The sequence below is a fragment of the Capricornis sumatraensis genome, chromosome 7 (genome assembly GCF_032405125.1).
Source record: "Capricornis sumatraensis isolate serow.1 chromosome 7, serow.2, whole genome shotgun sequence".
Taxonomy (NCBI): domain Eukaryota; kingdom Metazoa; phylum Chordata; class Mammalia; order Artiodactyla; family Bovidae; genus Capricornis; species Capricornis sumatraensis.
The window spans coordinates 90,986,541-91,011,717 of record NC_091075.1 but is presented as its reverse complement, the minus strand read 5'-3'; the positions used below and the strand labels follow the sequence as shown (position 1 = coordinate 91,011,717).

General features: G+C 37.3%; 1 protein-coding gene across 1 annotated transcript; it reads right to left on the bottom strand.

Moving 5' to 3' along the window:
* Window positions 1-1,940: 1,940 nt before the first annotated feature.
* On the bottom strand, window positions 1,941-22,190 carry AFP (alpha fetoprotein). The gene is made up of 15 exons (XM_068975235.1): window positions 22,106-22,190; window positions 21,575-21,626; window positions 20,497-20,629; window positions 18,329-18,540; window positions 16,420-16,552; window positions 15,030-15,127; window positions 11,807-11,936; window positions 9,769-9,986; window positions 8,027-8,159; window positions 7,413-7,510; window positions 6,502-6,640; window positions 5,524-5,747; window positions 4,212-4,344; window positions 2,632-2,686; window positions 1,941-2,025 (listed from the first exon to the last, which is right to left on the bottom strand). The coding sequence occupies exons 1-14, from the start codon at window positions 22,188-22,190 to the stop codon at window positions 2,642-2,644; spliced, it is 1,833 nt and encodes a 610-aa protein (XP_068831336.1). The 3' UTR covers window positions 1,941-2,025; window positions 2,632-2,641.
* Between the last annotated feature and the right edge of the window lie 2,987 nt (window positions 22,191-25,177).

Sequence of the window (25,177 nt, the reverse complement as noted above, 5' to 3'; positions counted from 1 at the left end):
TTTTATTGCTCTGAGCAAATGTTTTCTTCAGCAGCAGAGGCCAAAACATAAATACACTTTTTAGATTTCTATTCAAAATCTAATACAATTAACAACCTCCCTACTCATGGGCTGATCTTTTTGTCACCACTTACTGACCTTGTTCCCCACTATGCTTTTCCCTGCCCCTACTCCCCATATACTGGGCTGGATGAAGCATAAGCTGGAATCAAGATTGCTGGGAGAAATATCAATAACCTTAGATATGCAGATGACACCACCCTTATGGCAGAAAGTGAAGAACTAAAGAGCCTCTCGATGAAAGTGAAAGAGGAGAGTGAAAAAATTGTCTGAAAGCTCAACATTCAGAAAACAAAGATCATGGCATCTGGTCCCATCACTTCATGGCAAACAGATGGAGAAACAGTGGAAACAGTGGCAGACTTTATTTTGGGGGGCTCCAAAATCACTGCAGGTGGTGACTGCAGCCATGAAATAAAAAGACGTTTACTCCTTGGAAGGAAAGTTATGACTAACCTAGACAGCATATTAAAAAGCAGAGACATTACTTTGCCAATAAAGGTCCATCTAGTCAAGTCTATGGTTTTTCCAGTGGTCATGTATGGATGTGAGAGTTGGACTGTGAAGAAAGCTGAGTGCAGAATTCATGCTTTTGAACTGTGTTGTTAGAGAAGTCTCTTGAAAGTCCCTTGGACTGCAAGGAGATCCAACCAGTCCATCCTAAAGGAGATCAGTCCTGAGTGTTCATTGGAAGGACTGATGCTGAAGCTTAAACCCCAATACTTTGTCCACTTGATGCGAAGAACTGACTCATTTGAAAAGACCCTGATGCTGGGAAAGATTGAAGACAAGAGGAGAAGGGGATGACAGAGGATGAGAGGGTTGGATGGCATCACCAACTCAATGGACATGAGTTTGAGTAAACTGCAGAAGTTGGTGATGGACAGGGAGGCCTGGCATGGTGCAGTCCATGGGGTACCAAAGAGTAGGACATGACTGAGTGACTGAACTGAACTGAACTGAACTCCCCATATCCCATATCTCATGCAATATCTCCTTAAAAACTAATTACTCTACTTAAATATTATGTTCATCCTCTGGTGCCCATAAGACTTTGTTCAAACCCTTTGTAGTAAAACCCATCAGAATCCACTCAATCCCATATAGTATGCATCTCTTGTTTGATCTTCCATGTCTAGACATTCATTGTCATGGTTTGTCATAGTTCTTTTTCTTGTATTTGCCTTCTTGTTTACCCGTTCATCTTCTGAGACACTTAAATGTTTGTCTCTGCCAGTGTGACTTTCCATAGTCACAACTGGTCTCACCCACTCTTTCATTCTCTCAACAATATGTTGCTGCCTCTATAATAGCCATAATCTCATTGCATTGCTATTAGTTGCTTCCTTCTTTTCTTGAGCAACTGCAGGACAGTGAATGCACCCAGAACAGGACCTGAGACACAGTGAGAGTTCAACAAATACTTGAAGAATAAAAGGAAATAATAATAATTGGTGACAGTGTCAGTTACTGTCAATCAAAATAACTACAGTAAACACTGTGTTTTAAAAGGTCTATGAATAGAGAACTGAGAAGATTAAGAGAAAAGTAGATGTTAAATTAGAATACTTAAGTGATATTTAATGAACAGTATGCCCTGGAAGCACCAAATAGTGCTTTACTTGGGAACATCTTTTTGGTTCATCATATAATTTAGTCTTCAGTGTTATAAATCCATCCTTGAGTAGCTTTAATCTCCTGCAGGGACCAATACTCAGTGCTTTGTGACCAGAATCTGCTTCCGACAATGGTATACAAAATGATTTAAAGAAATTATCTGCATGTTTTCATAAATAAGCAGGCTAGGAAAAAGGAAACATTTGAAGGTATTTTATTTCTGTGATAGGGAAATCTCACATAAAAGTTTTCATCATTTCTTTAATTCACAAAAAGCACAAATCAGTTAGAATTAAAGGGAAAAATTCACACCAAACAAAAATGAAGACTTGTTTTCTTCTCTTCCTCCTGTAACAAGAATAAAAACATTATATAAATATTAATTAAATTAATAGGCACAGTAACTAGTTTTATTATTTTGCATTAGGGGTGTGTGTGTGTGTGTGTGTGTGTGTGTGTGTGTGTGTATAAATATATGTATATATACATATATCAGATCTGTATCAGATATACTGATTGGAAGGCCTCCTGATGGCATTCTCTGAAGCCTATGAAAAAGCCTAAAAGAATTTTGAGTTATTCAAATCACCAGTGTAAAATTGTGAACATTATCGTGTTTCAGGGTTTTAAATAAATTTTTTTTTAACTGAATTTCCCTGAGGCTGGGAAAGATTGAAGGCTGGAGGAGCAGGGGACGACAGATGATGAGATGGTTGGATGGCATCACCAACTCAATGGAGATGAGTTTGAGTAAACTTCGGGAGTTGGTGATGGACAGGGAGGCCTGGCGTGCTGCAGTCCATGGGGTGTAAAGAGTCGGACACGACTGAGGGACTGAACTGACTGACTGACTTAAGAAAGTATTTAATGCTGGCTCTTGGGATGCATTTCACTATGGATCAATATTTGGGGAGAATCAACATTATAGTTAGCCTTTTCTGAACTTTTTGTTACCTGAAGTAACTTAGACTCCCAAAGCAGCACGAGTTTTTGAAATCAGTGCTGGACCCTGCAAATAAAAAATAAAAAAGAGTCATCAACAAACTAGTGACTATAACAAAAAAGAAGCAGATTCACAGATATGGAGAACAAACTAGTGGTTACCAGTGAGTGGGGAGGGGAAAGCGGGAGGGGAGATAAGGAAGAAGGGGAGATAAGGAGGGAGAGGAGTAAGATGTATCAGGTATAAAATAAGCTGCAATGATGCAAAGTACAACCTGGGGGATATAGCCAATACTATAAATGGAGTAGAACCTTTAAAAAATTGTGAATCACCATACTGTATACCTGTAACTTATACAATACAGTACTTCAACTGCTAATAAAAAATGAAAAAAATAAAAGTGAACTCAATCAATAAGACTCATCAGATTAAAAAGGAGATGACTATGCTAGTCACAACACAGTTAACTCTCTACTTCCTAGGGGTAAATTCACAGGTTTATAGATTAAACGGGTTAAAATAAAGATATGCAACTCTGATCTCAACAAACTTGGACAACAGAAACCAGAGGTGGAAAAAATCTTCTACTCTGATCAACAGTAGATATTGTATTTCCTATACCAAACTCCAAATTCTTACCAAGCCTCATCCTCTCTCCTTTCCCTAAAAATCAGTCATAGAAATCAAAAGATTTGCAGAGAAAATACCACTGTGCTACTATTTGTTAATGTTCTCTACCTGTAAATTAATGTCTTCTCAGAACAGGGGACATTAATCTTTTTGTATCATATTTATCATAAATAGTTTACATAAAATCTATTTTACCTAGTTTTATCTGATTTTGCTATCTGTCCCACCCAGTTCTACCAAAAACACAAACATATATTAATAAGTATATGCATTAAAACACACACAATCATATTATCTATTGAAAAACTCAACATTTCTAAATATTATCAAATGACCAAACATCTAAACTTCTATATTATGAGACAGTCAAATAAAAGAGCAAAAGGCTGAAATATAGAATATCTTTTTAAAATATAGTGATGCTATATTCAAATGTATTTAGCAATACAAACTTGAGGCTTACAAAGTGTAACCAATTTGTAAATCCAACCAAAATTGCTAAATAATTATATTAAGATAATCCTTAATTACTACTCTGTTAATATTCAAAGGTTTGCTCCTCATTGATTTCAACATACTTTCTATAAATATTCCCCCAATATCCCATTTGCACAATTAATTTGCAACTAAATCCTTTTCATCCATTTACTGAATTGATAAATTTTAGGCCAGAAGCCTTCTAAATTATCATCAGTTCATTATATATTCACTATGGTTTTCTCCACTAGGAAATAAATCAAAATTAGTAACTCTCATTACACATTGCAAATTACACTTCTTCCTAATATTTAGGAAAACTATGACTATTTTTAAACATTATAGTCTTTCGATCTATTTCTAAATTAAATATAAATATTTCTGGCATTATTTTAAAATTATAAATTAGTGAGATATTCTTTTCATTTTCCATTACAGAAAATTCCATACCTAGGGTTTGAGTATAAACATGAGCTGCACCTACCTCTTCTGTAAAGCAGACTTCCTGCTCTTGGCTTTGGCAGCACTTTTCCAGGAGGCCAGAGAAATCTGCAACGACAGTCTCAAGTTGTTCCTCTGTTATTTGTGGCTTCTGCTTCACGAGGTTAATGAGAAACCTGTTTCAAAACAAAACAATATATAAGAGAAGTCTGCTTTGCGATGGTATTTTTCTAAAAACGTCTTAGCAGAGAACTTTCAGAGCCCCAGCAATCCTTGCTCTGCATCCTCATTCCATCAATTATCTCCAGACTTACCACACATATTTTGTCTAATATTTATTAGAAAGACTGAGGCTAGAACCATGCTAAATGTTCCACTGGTCTGGATTTATGCAAATTAAAGATGAAACACTACTTCATAGTCTCACCATACTTGTATGTAGTGAAATACAGTCTTCTTACTTGCCTAAAATATCCTTTCTGATTGGTTCTCTCTTCTAAAATATGTCTTATCTATACTCAAAGTCTCCAACTTCCAAATCCCTGCCATTCACAGTTATCACACCCCTACCTGAACACCGTCCATCCTAATTGCCTGTACTACACATTCAGTGCTGAAATCCAGGGGGTCACACAGAGTCAGACACAACTGAGGGGCTGAACAACAACAACACATTTAGTAATATATTCATGTTGAAATTAACATTAACTGAAGAAGTGGGAGAAGCTTGCCAGAGGAGGCAGCATTCTTACGTGCCTCAGACTGTGACAGAAAAAAGGGAAGAACAGGTTTTCCAAAATGAAGGGAGACCTTTTACAAAGCACAGAAGTATTAAAATGCATGGAAATTTGCAGAAATGAATTCCACTCTGCATTACTATCATCATTACAGAATGCGCCCCACGATGAACTGAAATGTGCATTCCATTTCCTAACACCCATACTTCATGGTTGAATTGAATATTATGATTATTTTCTTCAAAGAGTAACTAGTGTGGAAAAAATGCAAAGGCGCTTTTTCAGTGCTAGTGTTGCAAGTACCCAAGACTTCCTATAAAGATATATCCTAATTAACCCTAAACAGATTACTTCCTTTTTCTCAAGCCCAAAACGCATCACAACAATAGTTAAAATGGAGACTCTTTTTACAAACAGGAACATCTGCCCCCAGTGAATTTTTCCAGACTAAAGCCTATGAAAACGCTGAGACAAGACAATTTTGAAAGTCACTTTAAGTGCTTTGGAGTAATAATGTTCTTCTGGTGAGCCCAAGAGTGTTGGGTGCGTGAGGTAGAAATCTCCACCACTATTTAGTGATGCCAATCTTCTCCATAGTAGCAAATAACCATTTCTTACTGTTGCTTCATTGTCTGCAGTGGTGCCCCCTGAACTTGGCACAGATCCTTATGGAAGATGAACTTGTCATCGGAGAATGGCGGAGGCACGTATGTCTCATCCACCACCAAGCTGCTGAAGCATGGCCTCCTGTTGGAGTATGAAGAGGTGCAGCACTGGTCAACACCAGGGTTTATGGGATTCTCTTCGTGTCTGATGCATAAGTGTCCTATAATAAGGTCAGCCTGATTAGGAGAGTGAGAGAGGAGAAAGCAAAGAGAGGGAGCATTAACCAGAGAATTGACTCAGGAAAATTGTTGCCGTGATGTTTAATGCCCAGTAATATTAACATTACAGGAAAACGTGTTGTCTGCATCAGCATGTGTGCTGCCATATTTACCTTTACCCACTTGTTTGGGATAAACTTCAGCTCTTAGTTACCTATGTTCCACAGGTGATATGGAAGACAGCCCCTTCTGCTATTTGTGTCAGCTATTGAAAACACATTTTCAGTTACACACTTCCACAGGGGAAAAGTCTCTGCTCTGACCCAAGAAATCATTCCATTACTTTTTCCATGTATATTTAGTTGAACTTTCCATTTTACTTTTGGAATTCAGAGAATCACTTTCTGAAGGTAAGAATAGCAAAACCTAACTTCTCCACATAGTTAATACATAAGTGTCAGTCACTCAGTCGTATGCGACTCTTTGCGACCCCATCGACTATACAGTCTGTGGAATTCTCCAGGCCAGAATACTGGAGTGGGTAGCCTTTCCCTTCTCCAGGGGATCTTCCCAACCCAGAGATCAAACCCAGGTCTCCCGCATTGCAGGCAGATCCTTTACCAGCTGAGTCACAAGGGAAGCTCATAGTCCTAACTGAAAAGAAATAAAGCCTGGGTGTGTGTGTGTGTGTGTGTGTCCCCCAAATGGGAACCGTAAGGCTATTTCGAGTCCAACAGAGCAGAAACAGGATAGGACCAAACAGAACACTCACCAGTCCCTCGCCACAGGCCAGCTGTTTGTCCTCACTGAGATGGCAACAAACGGCTCCTGCGTTCGCCATTTTCCTGGTCAAGGCCATCAGCTCAGGTGAGGTCAGCTGAGGAGCCTTCTTTGTGTACGCAACAAGAAACCTGAAAGAAGCATTTCCCACCAAATCTTGCTGAGTTCTTCACTTGTTTCTGGACCTCCATGCCTTCTCAAAGACCCTCTTCTGGCATCAGAAGGCATGAATTCAGCTCATTTATTTCATCCACATGGTGCCTGGACCAGTACTGGGGACGCATTCACTCTGACACTCACTCCCAGCACTCTTGTTACATCAACAGATCCCAACGGGAAAATTAACACTGGGCAGCAGGCTGACTCTATTCCCACCTTCGAAAGTTTCCTTGAAATGAACTTTGATCTTTTGGTGTTTTAACTTTATGATAGAAGGGGTATCCTTAGCGCAAAAATCCGCATGGTTTGGGCAACCCAAAGCCAGACTTTGGAAGCCATCTTTACAGGCCATCTGTTGTTCCTTAAGAGAGGGGCCTGGGGAAGGCCGCCTGCTGGAACAGGAAACTGGGTTTTGGACAGTGGAGCCTGGTGGCTACTGTCCCTGGGGTCGCAAAAACTCGGACATGACTGAGCGACTGAGCACACCAGTCCAACTAGGTGATGAAATTAGCATAGCCATGGGTGGTTAATTTAGATAAATCTTTCCCTCATCAGTTAATGATTTTAAGTCACTTAAGTGTTAGTCACTCAGTCATGTCCGACTATGTGACCCTATGGACTGCAGCCCACCCGACTCCTCTGTCCATGAGATTCTCCAGGCAAGAATACTATAGTGGGCTGCCATTTCCTTCTCCAGAGAATCTTCCCATACGTCACTTAAAATGTTGTTTAAACAAAGCATACGCATTTTGTAAGTAATATTCTCCTAATTTCTGAAAGAGACCGCAGCTTCGTTTTGCCAGGGCTTGGCTCTCCTGGATATATTTCTCCAATTCTTCTTCCTGAAAATACAAGCATTATTATACACGTTTTACAAGCAACTTTATATGTAAAATTTGGCCAAATAATATCTTATTCTATTATAATACCAGTCTTAGAGAAATCTCTTTTAGAGGGTTTTTTTTAATATTAAAGATAAATGATGAGAATTAAAGCAAATGAACTTTAGGGATTTAAGTTTATAACTGTGTGAACCACAAGTTATTGTATGACAGAACTCAATCCTTGGGTAAAAAAATTGCAGTTCTTTCTATACAAATTCTTGCCTTTCTGGAGCTATTCAAAAGGAATATTATTTTTATTCTATGTATAAAAGAACTTTTGGTTAAAACATTTGTATTTCTAAAACAAGCCAAAAGTTGTTGACTACCAGTTAATCACTAGCTAGATAGCTATTTAATAGATACAACCACCTAAAAATTTGTTAGTGACTAGGTATTTTCAAACAAACAGCACTTTTCAATACATGATATCAACTGAGTTTTTCAGATTTTCCTTAAAAGACTAGAGCAATTTACCCCTTTATCCTGGCATTCAGAAGGGTTTTCAGACTGGGAACACTTCTCCAGTAATTCCTGATATCCTTTAGCAACTCTTAGAATTATTGGAACAGCAAGCTTAGTGTGTCTTCTTGAATATTCATATGTAAATCTGAAATATGTGTGAAAAAAACAAGTTATTGGAATTAAAAGACAAATTATTCCTCTGCTATATGACATGCAGGAGTTGACATTGAAGTAAATAAACCTAGAAGTCAAATATGATTTAAACTATATGCATGGCAAAATTATTAATGAAAATTATGACCCCTCAAATTGTTCTAAAATGGTATTTTGCTTTCTCTTGCATCATTCATTTTGGCTTTTCACTTATGGACTTTAAATGTATCCATCCAACAGATACTTTTCCACTGCTATTTCTGTGTAAGCATTTTCTTTAAGCAGGAAGGTTTCAATAATGTATAAGATAAAATGCCTGCCCTCTCAAAAGCATGCATTATAGAGAGACAGAAACAAACAAGAAACAGGTCATCTAATTTAAATATTGCTAAATCAATGAAGAGAAATAAAAGAAGAGGGAAAAGGGTGACAATTTAGAGTGTGTGGTCAAGAAAAGTCTCTTTGAGCAGCTCTTTCAAAAGAAAAACCTAGTTGAAGGAAGCCACACAGAATGTTTGAGGAAAGATCATTCTTGGCTGAGAAAATTTCTACTGTGAAGAACCTTTCCAATTGAAGAACTACTTCTATTAAATGAACAGCTTCAGAATGTATGAATGGGTAAATTTAAAGAGAATTCTTGAATTTACTGATTATATTCCCAGATTGTAGAAATAGGTCATATTAGTTCTGCCTCCAATAATATTGTCCCTGAGTTTCTGAAATCTAGACTTTGTTCTTGTTTACATAATTTAATTTAGCGGTGCAAACAATGTGTGCCTGTCTAATTTTAAGGCAACAATAGAGTAATATCCTCTGGGATTATTAAAAAGAAAATTGCACCATTATTTTCCTTACCATATTAAAAGCAGACTCTTAAATTTCAAAAGACCTTTGGAGATCAAGTATAATGTCCTAAGAGCTGCACAATCCCTCCTCTAATAGTGTCTATTGATACACACTGTACAATAAAGGAAAATGTACTAACTTAGCTGCTCATTCCCCTTAAAGGCAAATAGAATGAGAACATATCCTGTAAATTACAGTTATTAGTGCCATACTGCAAATATCTTTAAATGCATTTTTATTTCCTTAAAAAATAAAACATATATTCAATAAATAGCAAATAAACTGCTACAATAAAGGCCCTTCTATCTAGCACTATCTATTAAGTTATACTTGAGGGAAAAGTTTTTAAAACATGCACAGTGAAAAAGCTCATTCTTAATTATGAGCACTTCTTATTATAAAAATATCTATAACCTATTCAGAAAACCAACGGTGATCTTTATATAAGATCCGTAAAAGGATCATAATGCTTCCAATCTGTATAAGGATCATAATGCTTCTGATTCCAGAGAAATTGATACAAAACAAAATGCCTCCTCATAAGCAAGCCAGTGAGTAACAGCAAGGGTGAAAGTCTCATCAGTATAAGAGATCCCATTCTTTATTCCCTTGTTATCTGCCTAACTATATTTTGGCTTAGAACACTCTAACATCATCCTCACATACTGAGTTCAGAAAGCATTTCAACAACACAAGGCTGTCAGTCACATCATAATTCTTACCTGTGTGAACATAACATTTACAGAGTGTGTTACCTTGCCATGGAGAGATCTTTATCCCTTGAAGAAAGTTGGTTGAAATCTGTCTCTCCTAAAAACCTATTTACATTTGGAGATAAGCCTTCAGGTTTGTCATCATTTTCTGCATGAATTATGCAATGACCAAGTTCAAGTGTGGTGGGCAACTTGCAGCACTCTGCGATTTGTCTTGACAGAATACCTTGTTGAGAACATACGTAGGACATAACTCTTTCCTGCAATAGAAAAACAAAGTCTAAGTTCTAAAAATTTATTCTTTAATTCAGGATCTTAAGGCCAATCCTAGGAAGGAAAGAACGAAGGAAAAAGACTTTTGCCTTGTCTCCCCTTTTATGGTAGTGCTTTCCCCCTTCTGTCTCTCTTCACATCTTTTCACCTAACCTTGTTTGTTCAGTTCTTCTTTTCATATGTGTCAGCTAAAATTTATTTTACCCTCATAGCAAGTTTTTAAAAACAAAAGACAAATGTATGCCTCAAAGTGAATGACATGCAGGTGGATGCATATCTTTCTATTAGTATTGAAATGTGCTACTAAACATTTGTTATTGATGGCATATCATGGAGAGCAAAAGATTCATTTTTAACAAAACAATCTGCAGTAGCCCATTATGACCTCCAGAGGGCAGTCTATAGACAATGAAATGTTCAGGGCATGTAAGTGACCAAGAAAGAAGCTGAGCTTACATGTCCCTCTCAAAGTCCTGAAAATTCTGTGCATTCTTATCGGGAACAATTAGAACCCATTATTCATCTGTTAAAATCCAAATAATATACCATACTTAAATTATTTTTTCCACCTTAAAGGAAAAGGGTGGTTATGCACTCGAAAAACTGAAAAAACTAAACTTTAAGAAATGACCATACCACTTAGTAAAATTGTCAACTAAAACTGATACAAAGAGAAAATTGTTCTTATTACCATTCTTAATATGAAGGTAAGTGCTTCTAAAAGGAAAACTAAATGAGATAGGAAAATCTGCCTTGGAGGCAGCATCTCCAATTCACTCTCTCCAACTCCTGACATCAAGATTCTTTGCCTGGGCTCAGAGTCAACCCTCTGGTCTCCCCAGAAGCCTTGGCTTCTTGCTGACTTCACAGTCTATCTCAGACAAATTGCCATTGGACTGGTTGAAATGAGCATTTTACCCTCACTTTCAACCTTCTGGAAACCACGTTCCAGCCCTGGTTTCAAGCCATCTAAATATCTAGGAACAATGATTTTAAGCCTCCTTAAAGAAGAAGGTGTATCACAGGGGGACCAGAGAGGGAGAAATTTAGAGACAGACAGGCCTATTGCACAACATCTAAGAAGCCAAGCGTGGCCCAAAAGAGATCAATGCCACACTGCTTAAAGCTCAACTGACTATGGCATGCTTGAGGGTTCTGTTTTGGGTGTATTTGTTTCTGGTTTTTAATTACCTTAGAGCCCTTTATTCACACCTCTCCTTGATGGCTAGCTTTTTACTTTGTAAAACAGTATTTTGTGTTGTTTTTATGTTCCTCATATTATTTTGTTGTGTTCATGTAACAGCTCTATGAGTATAATATAGAGTGCCTTCCACGTGCCAGGCATTGTGCTGGTGGCCTACAGAAATAACAGCCAACCAAAGACAGTCCCTAATCCCAATGAGGTCACATGTCTTATCTGTCTTGTCAGATAGTAAATTCCTTGAAGTCATCTTGTGTCTTCCTAATAGGTGATCCCAACAGTGGCTAGCGCATAGAAAGTATTCAATGCATACTATCAATTGAAAGTACAAATGGATGGAAAAACAAATATATTAACAGTAAAGAATCTGCCTGCCTTCAATTCTATGTGGAGGGTTCCCATCTCCTTTCAAAGTAAAAATGAATGGTCTAGCAAGAGGAGCCTATGCTTGAAGTAAAAAAACAAAGTCAGCAAAGACGGTTGTTCACTGTCAGCTAGTTACCACACCTATGACCAACTCGCAACAGCCTTCTCCCATTTAGAATGAGAGCAAGAGAAACAGAAGAGAGTGGAAATATCTTTTTTGTAGGAGGCAAAACTCTTCACCCCATCCTGCAGACACTCCAGCACGTTTCCTTTGCAGCATTCCTCATGTATGTGGGCCACATCCATGACCAGTTTCTGAATTTCAGTAAAATTAGCTTTGGGAAACTTTTGACTCACTTTAGTAACAGTTCTAAGGGAAAAAAGAATTAGAAATCAATCATGGCTATCTATCAAGATGAAATAACATACATAGTTGCACTCCAAGGAGAAAAGGCCAAAATGTTCCTGTTTATAAAGAAAAAGGAAAGTGTTACACATCTTATCAATTCTACCCCAGTCTTTCAAAGCAGTGACTCTATAAACTGTAATCTGGCACTACAAATGGTATGGAATTAATTTATCTTTTCCTAAAACCATTTTTGTGATTTGCAACAATATTTATCTCTTTGTTGCTGGATCCTGATGCTGAGTATTTGGGATCCTTGTTGTGAAAAGGTGGAAAAAAACTGAAAAGGAAAAATAATTAAGAAGTGGAAAATTCTTTGAGAACAGTAATCACTTTTTCACTTGAGAGGAAAAAACAAACCACTCCTGAGATTTGGGGAGGGTGCATATGTGTGAATCAACAGGAACAAGAAAGCAAAGCCAACTAAACACTCAGATCTCAGATGTGTCATTATGCCAAGACACATAGTATGACCCACAAAGGAAGTCAGAAATAAAAGTTCTTATTCCTTCTGCATATTTTATGTAAACTTTAAGAGCTATCTAGTTGAGACCACTGCACCCTAGAGTAACTGGTATTGTTGCTGCTACTAGTTGACAGACTTTCTTTTTTAATTGAGAATATTTAACTTTAATCATTTATGGATATCAAATGATAAATAATGTCATTATAATTATATTGTTTTTTCTTTGGTTTTTATCCCATTTTTGGTTTTGGAATTTAAAGAATAATATGTTAACTTACATTGTTTTACTAAGGTAAACTTAAATAAAGTAGGTCATGAATTAATCTTTAAGTTTCTAATAGAGTTGGAGGGTAGTTAGAGCATAATCTGACCTCCTCCAAGAAGAATCAATCAGTCTTGGAACTAAATCCATGACTTAAAACTTTGCTTTTACTAAGTACAATATTTTTAAATGTGTCATTTAACAAACAAGCAAATCAATATACTTTACATGCATGTACTTGGTACTCTTCAATTAGCAGGCCAGATGTTTCTCTATACTAGAAATGCTTCAGTTTAAAACAAGAGTACTTTGAACCAGTTATGTAGTTTAAAATTTCCTAGCAACCATATTAAAAAGTAAAAAGGAACAGGTTAAATTTGCTGTAATAATATGTTTTTTAGCACAATATATAAAAAATAATATTTCAATCTATGTTAAAAGTTATTTTTAACTACTTTTTATTGAAATATAGTTAATTTACAGTGTGTTAGTTTCAGGTGTGCTAACTGCAGAGTGACTCAATTTTATATGTTTTATATATATACATATTCTTTTTCAGATCCTTTTCCATTATAGGTTATTACAAGATATTGAATATAGTTTCCTGTGTTATACAGTGGGTCCTTGTTGTATAACAGTAAGCCTATTAATGAGATATCACACATTTTCTTTTTCATAGTGAATCTTTGAAATCGGGCTTTACACTTAGAGCACAATTCCTCATTTACACTAGCCGCATTTCAAGTGCTTAGGAGCTTCCTGTGGCTAGTGGTTGCCTTACTGGCTAGTGCAGTGCTAAATCACTGATAATTCTGATTTCCATATTTGACCTCAAAGTCTCAGTTGTGAGGATTCAGACAATTAGAGATTACTGACATAGCAGGCAAGCAGATGTGATGGAAATAAATAATGACAAGGACCTAGAAAAACTTGGTTCTGATGACCAGTAATGTGGTCTTGGGTAAACTGCTTTAATCTGATTGGACTTCGGTTACTCATGTCTGAAAATGAAGAGGTTGAACTACATTTGTTCAACAACTACAGTTGTTTGGGTTTTGTTTTTTTAATATTCCTCTCATTCTAAACGACAAAAAAATAGATAAATGCGATAAATTAGATACATGCTGCTGCTGCTGCTGCTGTGAAGTCGCTTCAGTCGTGTCTGACTCTGTGCGACCCCAGAGATGGCAGCCCACCAGGCTCCCCCATCCCTGGGATTCTCCAGGCAAGAACACTGGAGTGGGGTGCCATTTCCTTCTCCAATGCATGACAGTGAAAAGTGAAAGTGAAGTTGCTCAGTCGTGTCCGACTCTTAGTGACCCCATGGACTGCAGCCTACTAGGCTCCTCCGTCCATGGGATTTTCCAGGCAAGAGTACTGGAGTGGGGTGCCATCGCCTTCTCCAAAATTAGATACATAGATGATAGATTAGATAGATAGATAGATACACAGGTACATACATACATACAATCAAAGGAAGAAAGAGAGGGCAAATATGCTAAGTATAACAGGCAATTGAAAAACTCCCAATTTTGCCTCTGAGCTTTTTTAGCAGCTGGGACAAGAAAAACAGACTTCAGTGAGTTATTAACATATGCTTTCATCAGTTAGGAAAATGCATGCCAGTTCTTCAGAAATGACAATTTTGTTTTCCTCTGGACAGTAGATTCTAATATTATTGCTTCAAGTGAATATTTATGAAAAGCAACAATTGGCATAATGGACTTTTATAGCAGAGTAGGGAGCAGAATTAACATCAAAAATGTTTTGTTAAGCCAGAAATTTTAAATGATACTTAGGAAAGGCTAATCTACTTTGTAGAGAATGCAGGAAAATAATTATAATTATGAGGCATAAATAAGTTGCAGTCCAGAACCTGAGTATCTAGAAGAACAGGTAAGTAGCATAAATCTCTGAAGCCTTCACTAAGCATTATCTCATCTAGACTTTAGAAAGTTTTAAATAGCAGACTGGTCTGTTCTCCCCATTCCTAAGATTTCATGATTCTAATCACAGTGAAAACTGAAAGTGAAAGTCGCTCAGTCGTATCCGACTCTGCAACCACATGCATACAGTCCATGGAATTCTCCAGGCCAGAATACTGGAGTGGGTAGCCTTTCCCTTTTCCAGGGGATCTACTCAACCCAGGGATTGAACCCACGTCTCCCACATTGCGGACGGATTCTTTACCAGCTGAGCTACAAGGGAAGCCCAGGGTAGCTCTCATCAATGGAAACTTCATTCTCTACAACAGTAATAACAAGAAAAGTGGACTCAAATTACAAAATGGAAGTTTTGCAGATATCTTCCAGGTAGAGCTCAAACTTACATGGCTCGGAAGGTCCGGGGTCCAAATTTTCCCATTACTGCACATGTATGCTGATTTAACAAACTGCTTTCTCTTAATTCTTTTGTAATTGATGTTACCTAGACAGAAAAACAAACCAAAAAAAAAGCTGTCAAGAAAGGATGCATTTGTCCTGTTAGACTCTAATAATTAGAAAAACAACAGATACAGCTAAAGTATTTATTGTTGTTGTTAGTCACTAAGTCATGTCTGACTCTTTGTGACCACAAGGACTGTAGCCTGTCAGGCTCCTCTGTCCATGGGATTTCCCAGGCAAGAATACTTGAGTGGGTTACCATTTCCTTCTCCAGGGGATCTTCCCAACCCAAGGATCAAACCCAGGTTTCCTGCATTAGCAGACGGATTCTTTATCACTGAGTCAGCCACCAGGAAAGCTCACAGATAAAACATGAAACTCTATAAAAACTTTTTGCTAAAAATTCTAAATCTCATATATTTTTACAAAACTTTATTCATGCTATATACATCTATGTCAGACAGATTTATTAAAAGTAACTTGAAACAAAACCACTGCAATCTTCATACTTGAGAATGAATAAACAACTGTAATTTTGAACAAATTGAAGACTGCTCATTTCTTAAGTGGCTGCTCAGTCACAAAAAGTGAGACTGCATCACAGCCTGACGTTCTAGGAATAGTCACTCTCCTTAGGAACTTTTTATTATAGGACTTTCACTTCAGTTCAGTTCAGTCGCTCAGTCATGTCTGACTCTTTGTGACTCCATGGACTGCAGCACGACAGGCTTCCCTGTCCATCACCAGCTCCCAGAGATTGCTCAAACTCATGTCCATCAAGTTGGTGACTTTAAGCAACAAGTAATGAACTGTTGATGTTATTCTAGCTCTCCAAACCTAAGAGATCTATTCACATCTCTAAATTTAAATTTCCTTGTTTGTTAAATGACAGTAACACTTCTACTTCAAATTTATTCTAAGGTTTAAAAGAAATAACAAATATAAAGCATTTATCCTACTTCTCTTTCATTTTCTTCCCTCTTTTCCTGCTCTTTTTCTCCTCTTCCTCCTGCCCCATCTTCTTTCACCTTCTACTCCTCTCTTTCATTTATGTTATCACTTCTACCTCTGTCTTTATCCCACCAAACTTACTTCCTTAATAATAAAATAATCATTGTCTGCATGAATGGATGGATGAAGGAATGAATTTAAAAAAAAAACAAAACTGTAAACCCAGGTTTTTAGCCCAAAGAATAGCAGACTACTGAAATATATCCTATTCTGAAAATGCTACTCTATACACAGAGCGTATTTCTATTTTTAACTTTTTTTTGGCTTTAGTCAGTCATAATTAGATTGAAGTTATTGGTTCAGATATCCCTGCAAATATAATACCTTTGTTTCAAAGCATTCGGTGACATTTTCAGCTTTGCAGCAATGTGGAATAATTTTATTGTATTGAGTAGCCACAGAAAGAATTGTAGGTGCATACAGGACAGGATGCCTTCTTGCTATCTCATAGATGTATCTGAAATGAAAAGGAGTAGTAAAATTTACTAACACATTAAAATAGGACTGCTATTGCTTGGAACTGGACTCTGGAATTGTTTAAAGATTAGGAAAATCGTCATTTTTTCCACTTGCTGTCAAAATTTTCCTCACTAGAGATCCTCCAGGGGGATCTCTATATATATATATACTATATATATATATATGTATATAATTATGACTGCTATACATTGATGTACAGCAGAGACCACCTTAATATTGTAAAGCAATTATCCTCCAATGAAAATAAATAAAGATGCTCCAGGAAAAAGAAAAATCTGACAGCCAATCCTATATTCTATTATGAGGACAAACTAGGCAGAACCACTGACTGTGCTTCGTATTAAAGTATCCTTTTCAAGAAGTCTACTCAGACATGTTTCCAGAATCAGAAAGGCCAGACTTTCACTAAATAAAGAAGAAAGGTAAAGTATGTTTTTCTTATCAGTGCAAAATGGAATTATTATCCACCCTGGCAACCACTGTAGCAGAGATGTTCTAAGGGCAGGTTCTATATTTCTCTGGATTAGGCACTACCAGGGAAGATAGAAGTGATTAAGAATTAGACACAGGCTTCCCCAACAGAGAACCTGGACTCAGATACCCTCTTGGGAACTAACCCTAACCCTCATACAATTGCTTTAATTGTCTAAGCTTCCCTCATCTGCAAACAAGAAGAAGGAAAGAAATCAAGAGGAAGAGGACAAGGAGAATTGACAGGCTGTTTGTGAGCATCAATATGATCATATGTGCCAAGCACACACGTCCCTCAGTTCAGTTCAGTTCAGTTCAGTCGCTCAGTCATGTCCGACTCGGTGACCCCATGAATTGCAGCACTCCAGGCCTCCCTGTCCATCACCACCTCCCGAAGTTCACCCAAACTCCTGTCCATCGAGTTGGTGATGCCATCCAGCCATCTCATCCTCTGTTGTCCCCTTCTCCTTCTGCCCCCAATCCCTCCCAGCATCAGTCTTTTCCAAAGAGTCGACTCTTCGCATTAGGTGGCCAAAGTATTGAAGTTTCAGCTTTAGCATCAGTCCTTCCAAAGAACACCCAGGACTGATCTCCTCTAGAATGGACTGGTTGGATCTCTTTGCAGTCCAAGGGACTCTCAAGAGTCTTCTCCAACACCACACTTCAAAAGCATCAATTCTTCAGCGCTCAGCTTTCTTTACAGTCCAACTTTCACATCTATACATGACCACTGGAAAAACCATAGCCTTGACTAGATGGACCTTTGTTGGTAAAATAATGTCTCTGCTTTTTAATATGCTATCTAGATTGGTCATAACTTTCCTTCCAAGAAGTAAGCGTCTTTTAATTACACACATCCCTAAAACATACTAAGTGCTCAATAAATGCTAGACATGCTTATGTATCTTAAACATTCCTGGATGGCTAATTTTTTTTTCCAAGCAATTTGATGAACACAAAATACCAAATGTTTGGCTCTAGAAGGAGTCATTTGTGCCACAGAAAACTTGGACAAGCTAAATATTATTCTTGAGCAAGCTAAAATTAGGAAAAAGAAGGTGTGTCTAAGAGACTGACAGCTGGTGGGCCTCCTCTGTGGTCTACACCTATCTGTTTACCGTTGTGGAGACAAAGTGACATTTAACACTGCTCACTTAATTTCACCGGGCAAGAGTTCAGAAGATGCCACACAAAACATTTTTTTCTCCATGCATTAGACTACATTCGCAAATTGCATAATTTCTAGATTCTGCTTGGCACTGCACTCTTTATGGGGTCTTACCTGTTTATGAACAGCTCTCTATTTTCCTTGTACAATTTACAACTTGTGACAGGTTCTGGAACTGGAAAGGGTAGAATGGAAGCTGGAGCAGCCTTTTTGTGTGCCAAGAAACAGTCCTGTCTTTCCTCTCCAGTTCGGCTGCAGCAGTCTGAAAGCCCATACTTTTCAGGAATTTCCTTTTCACGGCAAATTTCTTCCAGAAAGGAAGATACCTAGAAGATTTATTTGTAATGAAAGACAACTTTACCTAAAAATGCTGCAAAATACATGAAAAGTTTTCTAATATCTAGAATCAGAACTGTGGATTAGGAAAATAATTTCCCCCTACAAATTCTAATATATTTAGTTTCATCCTGATGGGGTAGTTTTCTTTGATATGTTTGGAAAATGGAATTTAGTTGCCAACCTTGAGTAATACACATGACAAAATTATTTTATCTTAAAAGGAGGACATAGATACTCCATCTGATATTCTTGTGATAAGATACTGATCTAAAAGTTGGAGATTATTTTCAGACAAAAATGAAAATAATTTGAAATGAAATAAGAATAGCCTCAAATACTTTTAATGGGTCTAATTATACATTTATCTAAAATGTTTTAGGGAATTTCCTGGTAGTCCAGCGCTTTAGGACTTGGTGCTTTCACTGCTGTGGCCAGGGTTTGACTTCTGGTTGGATAATTAAGGTCCCACAAGTCCCACAGTGTAATTAAAAAAAAATTTTTTTTTAATATACATTTTAAATGCTTAAAATCCTTCTTTGCTGCCTTAATTTTATCAAAATCAGGTGATGACACCAATAACCTGATGAATGCCTCTGAGAATTATGTGTGTTTCATTCACTTAGGGAAATTTTTTATTTAGGTTTTAAAACTACTAATATTTAGAGAATCCTAGAAATCTTAACTAAGACTTCCAATTCCAAATTTACATAAAAATTATGTTTTTAGGTTTACAATGATAAGTCACTATTCTGTAACATCACCTTGGATATCTCATTGGATGTAAAGTTGTGATATAAAATGCATTTTGCTTATTTTACATACATTTTTAGACTATCAGGTCAAGTTAAAAATAGAGCTGCCAATCAGGGACTTTTACTAAGTCATCAATTCCAGAGTTATAAATACTTTATATCTTTAAAAGGGCACCTCCTTTATAGTAATGTAGATGCATCTTCTTTTGGCCACTTCATTAGCTCCATCATGACAGAGGATTCTCTAGGCATTTTGTTTCATAATTGGTAGCTCTAATTATTTTAAAGTTCTTAGTTATTTTCTATATTGAGATAATAATAACCAATAATAACTGTCATTTATTTATCTTCTACATTAGGGTATCCTATTCTAAAAAAGTAGTCATTGTTAATCTGAAATTCAATTTTAAGAGGGCTTCTTATTTTTTTGTTGTTGTTTATTTGTTGAATCTGGCAACCCTAATCTGTGCTATCCTCCTCACATTTGCTATAGTGTAGAGTCTAATATAACGAAGCCATTGAGGATGTTAAAACCTGGTTGTGAGTTGCCTTTAGGAAAAGTATCTAACCTCTCTGTGCTTTGGCTTCCCCAACTGGAAGACTTCCATCTGCCCCGTAGGATTATGGCAAATATTTAATAAATTAGCATTTGCAAGCAAAGCTGATACACTGCCAACAAGGCCTACCCCAAATCTCTTGGCTCACTGAAACTTCATTCTGATTCATCAAAGCTATGCTCCACGTCACAAAATATTTTAACTATCACTAGGTACATAACATTCCCAGAAGAATGGCTGTCACATGGTTTGCTTAATAAAAATTAACTCCTACTACTCATCATATCAATCTCCACGACAATCCAGAAATGGAAGCTATTATTATCACTCATTTTATAGATGAAGAAACTAAACTCAAAGAAGTTTAGTAATATGCCCACAGTCACCCAGATACTCTGATTTCAGAACCTTGGCTCTTAGTCCCCATGCTTATAACGTCTCTTTACAATAGACATCCATTGTTTTCTCCTTTGCTCTCTCCAGTGAATCAAAATTAAACCTCCTCTCATAAAACAGGTTTTCAAATAATTCAATGTATTTATTTATTAAGCAGTCCCTGCATCTTCTCTTCTGCATGCTGAGTTTTAGTCAAATATCACAACAATTTTTTTTTTAATTATTGCTATCCACTCACCTGGTTCTCTAAACAACCAGCAGGTTGCTCACTGCCAGTGGGTTTCTCTATTACAGTCAATACATCTTTCACCATTTGACTTATTTCCTCGTAAGTGGCTCCTTGAACAGACTGGGCAAAAAATATGGTAGCTCTGAAACAAAAATATATGTGAATGCTTAAGAAAGAGACTTCTTTTTCTCAAGGTTAGTTTTTGGTTTTATTTTTTTGGTTGTCTGCTGTATTGTAATCTGCTTAGGGGATGACTTTTGCTAAAAATGTATGTAAATTTTAGCCATCCAGAAGAAATGTCCATCTTCTTCTTGTCCCTTTCCCCCATGAATACATATATATCTGTTAACAAAGAAAATAAGTGGATTTCCCCTACGAATGGTTCCTCTTTCTGCGGTCATCCACCCACTGCAATGTATCCATACTTGAAAGTATCTATATTCTTTGTAGTTTGTTGTTTTTGTGCGTGTTTTTAAGCAGAGAATTAGTCAGTAGACCTTTGTCTGAGTCTACTCCCAGGGTGATCAAGGTCTGATCATGGATTAACCCAAAGCATTACTATCACAGGTTTCTGTGTGCAATCGATATCCGTAACATATGCCTTTAAAATCATTATTAGAAACTTCAGAAGTATGGAACAGAAAGACAGCATTCAAGAGAAAAACATACCCTCTACAAGTAACCAAAAGTAGAACATTTCACCTTCTACTATTTGTTACTAGGATTAAGCAGTATTCAGATTAGAAAATATGGTACTATCATCCTATTGGTATTGATGAGAAAAATTCTTGAATTCGTATAGAGTCACCATCAATCAGACATTATTCTTCAAGTTCTAAAATCTGATTCTGTTTGTCCCACAGATTTACAAGGAATCTAGAGGCTGAGGTTAACATCTAAGGCATGGGTCAACTGTTCAACCTCTTCAATATCAATTTGATATTCAACATAAATAATTTTTCTTACATTGTCTCATTTGCTTTTACATGTTTAAAAACTCATAGAGCTATCCAATTTTATTTAATTATCTAAATTAAATTTTCATTGCTTTACATACTTAAAGTGCATTTATACAAGCAAAACTTACAGGCCAACTAAATTGGTCCCTGAAGAACATGGGGAAGAATCCAATATGGAATCTGGAAAGCAAGATAAATTTCATGAATAATGGCGTTTTCAACTGCAGTCAGGAAAGGCATCATTACTAGGTATAATGTTTGTTTCTCAGCTAGAACTATACAGTTTTAGAACTGAGAAGACATTAGGAATCATCTATCCAAATACCTTAATTTTGTACTTGGGAAAACAAAGAAGCTTACAAATAAAGTTAAGCAGAATAATTTATAGTAGACTTAACACTAAAACTCAGATTTTATATCTTCTAGTGTTTTAACACTATTGAACTAGTCACAGATAATGTTACACACTGCCATGATTTTGTAGAACTCTTGTACTCTTATAAAGATATAAATTAATCATTCATTTTAAGCTATTCACCAATGAAATATGTATCCTCTATGCGGAGTAATATGATAACTAATTCAAAGCAAATGAATAAATACAGATTTAAGAATTTTCATGTAGAAAAAAGACAAAAGAAAAACACAAAATATCTTACCTATTCCATATGCATTTTTATGCATTGTTCTGGAATCGCTAAAATTTAGTAGAAAAAGTAAAAAGAATGATACCACCCACTTCATGCCTGCTAGTTATTTGGTCCTTGGTGGTGATGATTGGGGCAGAATATTGAAAACTGAACTGAAATTCTTTTATAGTCTTTTCTAGCAAGGCCTGTTAACTAGTAATCTGTTGCCAGTACATCAGTTACTTTATTTCCTTACATTCCAAATAGGATGACTTGCTAATCATTAACAGCACAGGGATTATTTGCGTTTTATGTTCAAGGACACAGACCTTCTTTGGGTGGAAAAAAGGGAGGAGGATGAAACTTGCAAACTCATCCCGTTTTGCAAATATAACAAACACTCTTCTCAAACTACAGGCATTCAAGAATGTGATTTTTCCCTAAGTTGCACAACACAAGTTAACAGGGCCATAGATAGGATGGCAAGACTTTGTATGAAATTCAACTAAATGCACAAATTCATTACTGCCTTATAATCAGAAGGACAGTACAATGTCATGGTTTGACATGAGAGCTTGGGGCCAGGTTTAAATTTTTGCCCTGCTACTTAGCTACAAAACTTTGGACAAGTTGCTTAACTTTTCTGGGCTTTATTTTCATCATCTACAATATAAGGAGACTGATAGAATTCTTTCACGATTAAATAAACTACTGAACATAAATAGCTAAGAATAGGGCCTTGCGCAGAGTGGCATTTAATAGATGGGAGTTTTATTTATTCATTCAACAAAAAGATGAAGTCAGCATACGAGGCACTGTTCTTTGGCGGGAATAATTAGCAACAAGAAACATGCACCACCCCTGTTCTCCCTGACTTCATCATCTAACGGGAAAGACAGAGAGTTATTTTCAGCAGTCACAACATGGCACGATGTGCTGTGCTTCATCACTCAGTCGTGTCCGACTCTTGGCGACTCCATGGACTGTAGCCCACCAGGCTCCTCTGTGCATGGGATTCTCCAGGCAAGAATAATGGAGTGGGCTGCCATGCCCTCCTCCAGGGGATCTTCCCAACCCAGGGATCAAACCCACATCTCTTATGTCTCCTGCATTAGCAGACAGGTTTTTACCACTAGTGCCACCTTAACTTGGAGAAATTATTAAGCAGAACCCCCTGGTTTGCAAGCTTAAAGTAAGATTTATGCTAGAGGAGCTGATAGGCAGTTGAATAGTAATCATCAGCTTATAGATGGTTATCATAGCCATGTGATGGGATGAGAAAAACATTGTAGTGAAAAGAGGTACCCTGAAGAACACCAAATCTTAAAAGACAAGCCATAAAGAGGAGCTCTGGACCACAGTTTGTCTACTAACTGCAAACAACCTTTGATGTATATGCGTCATTGCTCAAAGTGTCACCCAAGGTACACAGTTCATGTCAAATATTTCCATTGCTCTAATTTTGACTCTATTTGCTTTGTAATAAATCTATAATACTGCCCAGAAACAGCATAGCATGGTAAACTGGACTTTTGTATCAGGCAGATGATGATCTTGGCTGTAACATTTATTAGCCATATGACTTTGGGCAAATAATCTAATCCCTCTGATTCTCAATTTTCACACATATATAATGAAAATGATAATTTTTCCCTCAAACAATTTTGTGTATAGAAGGAATAATGTATTTAAAGTGTCTTATACCTAACAGATATTTTTAAAAATAATTATCATCATCATATTCGCATTATGATTAGTGTTATATATTAGAAGCACTTTTCTTCAAAGCAGTTAAGCTGTACATGAAGTTGCTAGAAAATGCCTTCTATTCAGATGACACTGGCTACTTACTCCTTCTGGGCTCTATTTTGCTCTTTGTTGATTTGACTGGTTAGTTATTTGAAAGTTGAGGGGGGAGCTTAACTTCTCTTCCTCTTCCTCACTGATGCTTGTAAAAACAACTATTCATTCTTCAAGGTCTGTATTGGGCTTCCCAGATGGCGCTAGTTGTAAAGAACCCCTTTGCCAATGCAGAAGATGAAAGAGACTTAGGTTCGATACCAGGGTTGGGAAGATCCCCTGGAGGAGGGCATGGCAACCCATTCAGTATTCTTGCCTGGAGAATCCTCATTGAGAGAGGAGCCTGGTGGGCTACAGTCCATGGGGTCGCAAAGAGTTGGACACAACTGAAGCAATTTAGCACACACGCATTTACAAGGTCTATATCAAATAATCGTCCATGAATGTATATCTGATAACCCCCTAAGGAGAGAAGGTTGCAACCTGTAACACCTTTTAGATTGTTTTCTCTTGGTACTTCTCATTTGACCTTACATCACAGGCATTTGTAAGTCTACAAAGTCTTCTTCCTGAAGAGTGGGCTTCTTGGGTTCAAAGACTCATCTTCACAACTCACGCAATGCCTGGCACAATGTCTGGCACAAAGCAGATCTTCACATGTAGAAACTGAGTGGCCCGGACCCAGATTTCTGTAGTCAAGGTTTATGCACTAACTGTAGTCACTCACTTGTTTGACACGACACATCTCTCATACTCTTTCAACCAGACAGCATTACTGAAATGTTTACATTCATATTTTCTCTGATGGTCAGGGTGCAGAGGCCCTGGGTCAGATGTGGGAAGAGGACATTACCAAAAATCCTGGTGAGGAAGCTGATAAGTCTGGAGCTCTTTTGTGATGACATACACTTTCTCTCGGAGAAGGCAATGGCACCCCACTCCAGTACTCTTGCCTGGAAAATCCCATGGACGGAGGAGCCTGGTGGGCTGCAGTCCATGGGGTCGCTAAGAGTCGGACACGACTGAGCAACTTCACTTTCACTTTTCACTTTCATGCCTTGGTGTAGGAAATGGCAACCCACTCCAGTGTTCTTGCCTGGAGAATCCCAGGGATGGGGGAGCCTGGTGGGCTGCCGTCTATGGGGTCACACAGAGTCGAACACGACTGCAGAGACTTAGCAGCAGCAGCAGCAGCAGCAGCAGCAGGCTTTCTCTGATGATGAAATGCTTATGACCCATCTCTTCCCAGATGCTGTAGCCAAGGCAGAGTATGAGAAATAACAAAGGGGTTCTCTGACCTTA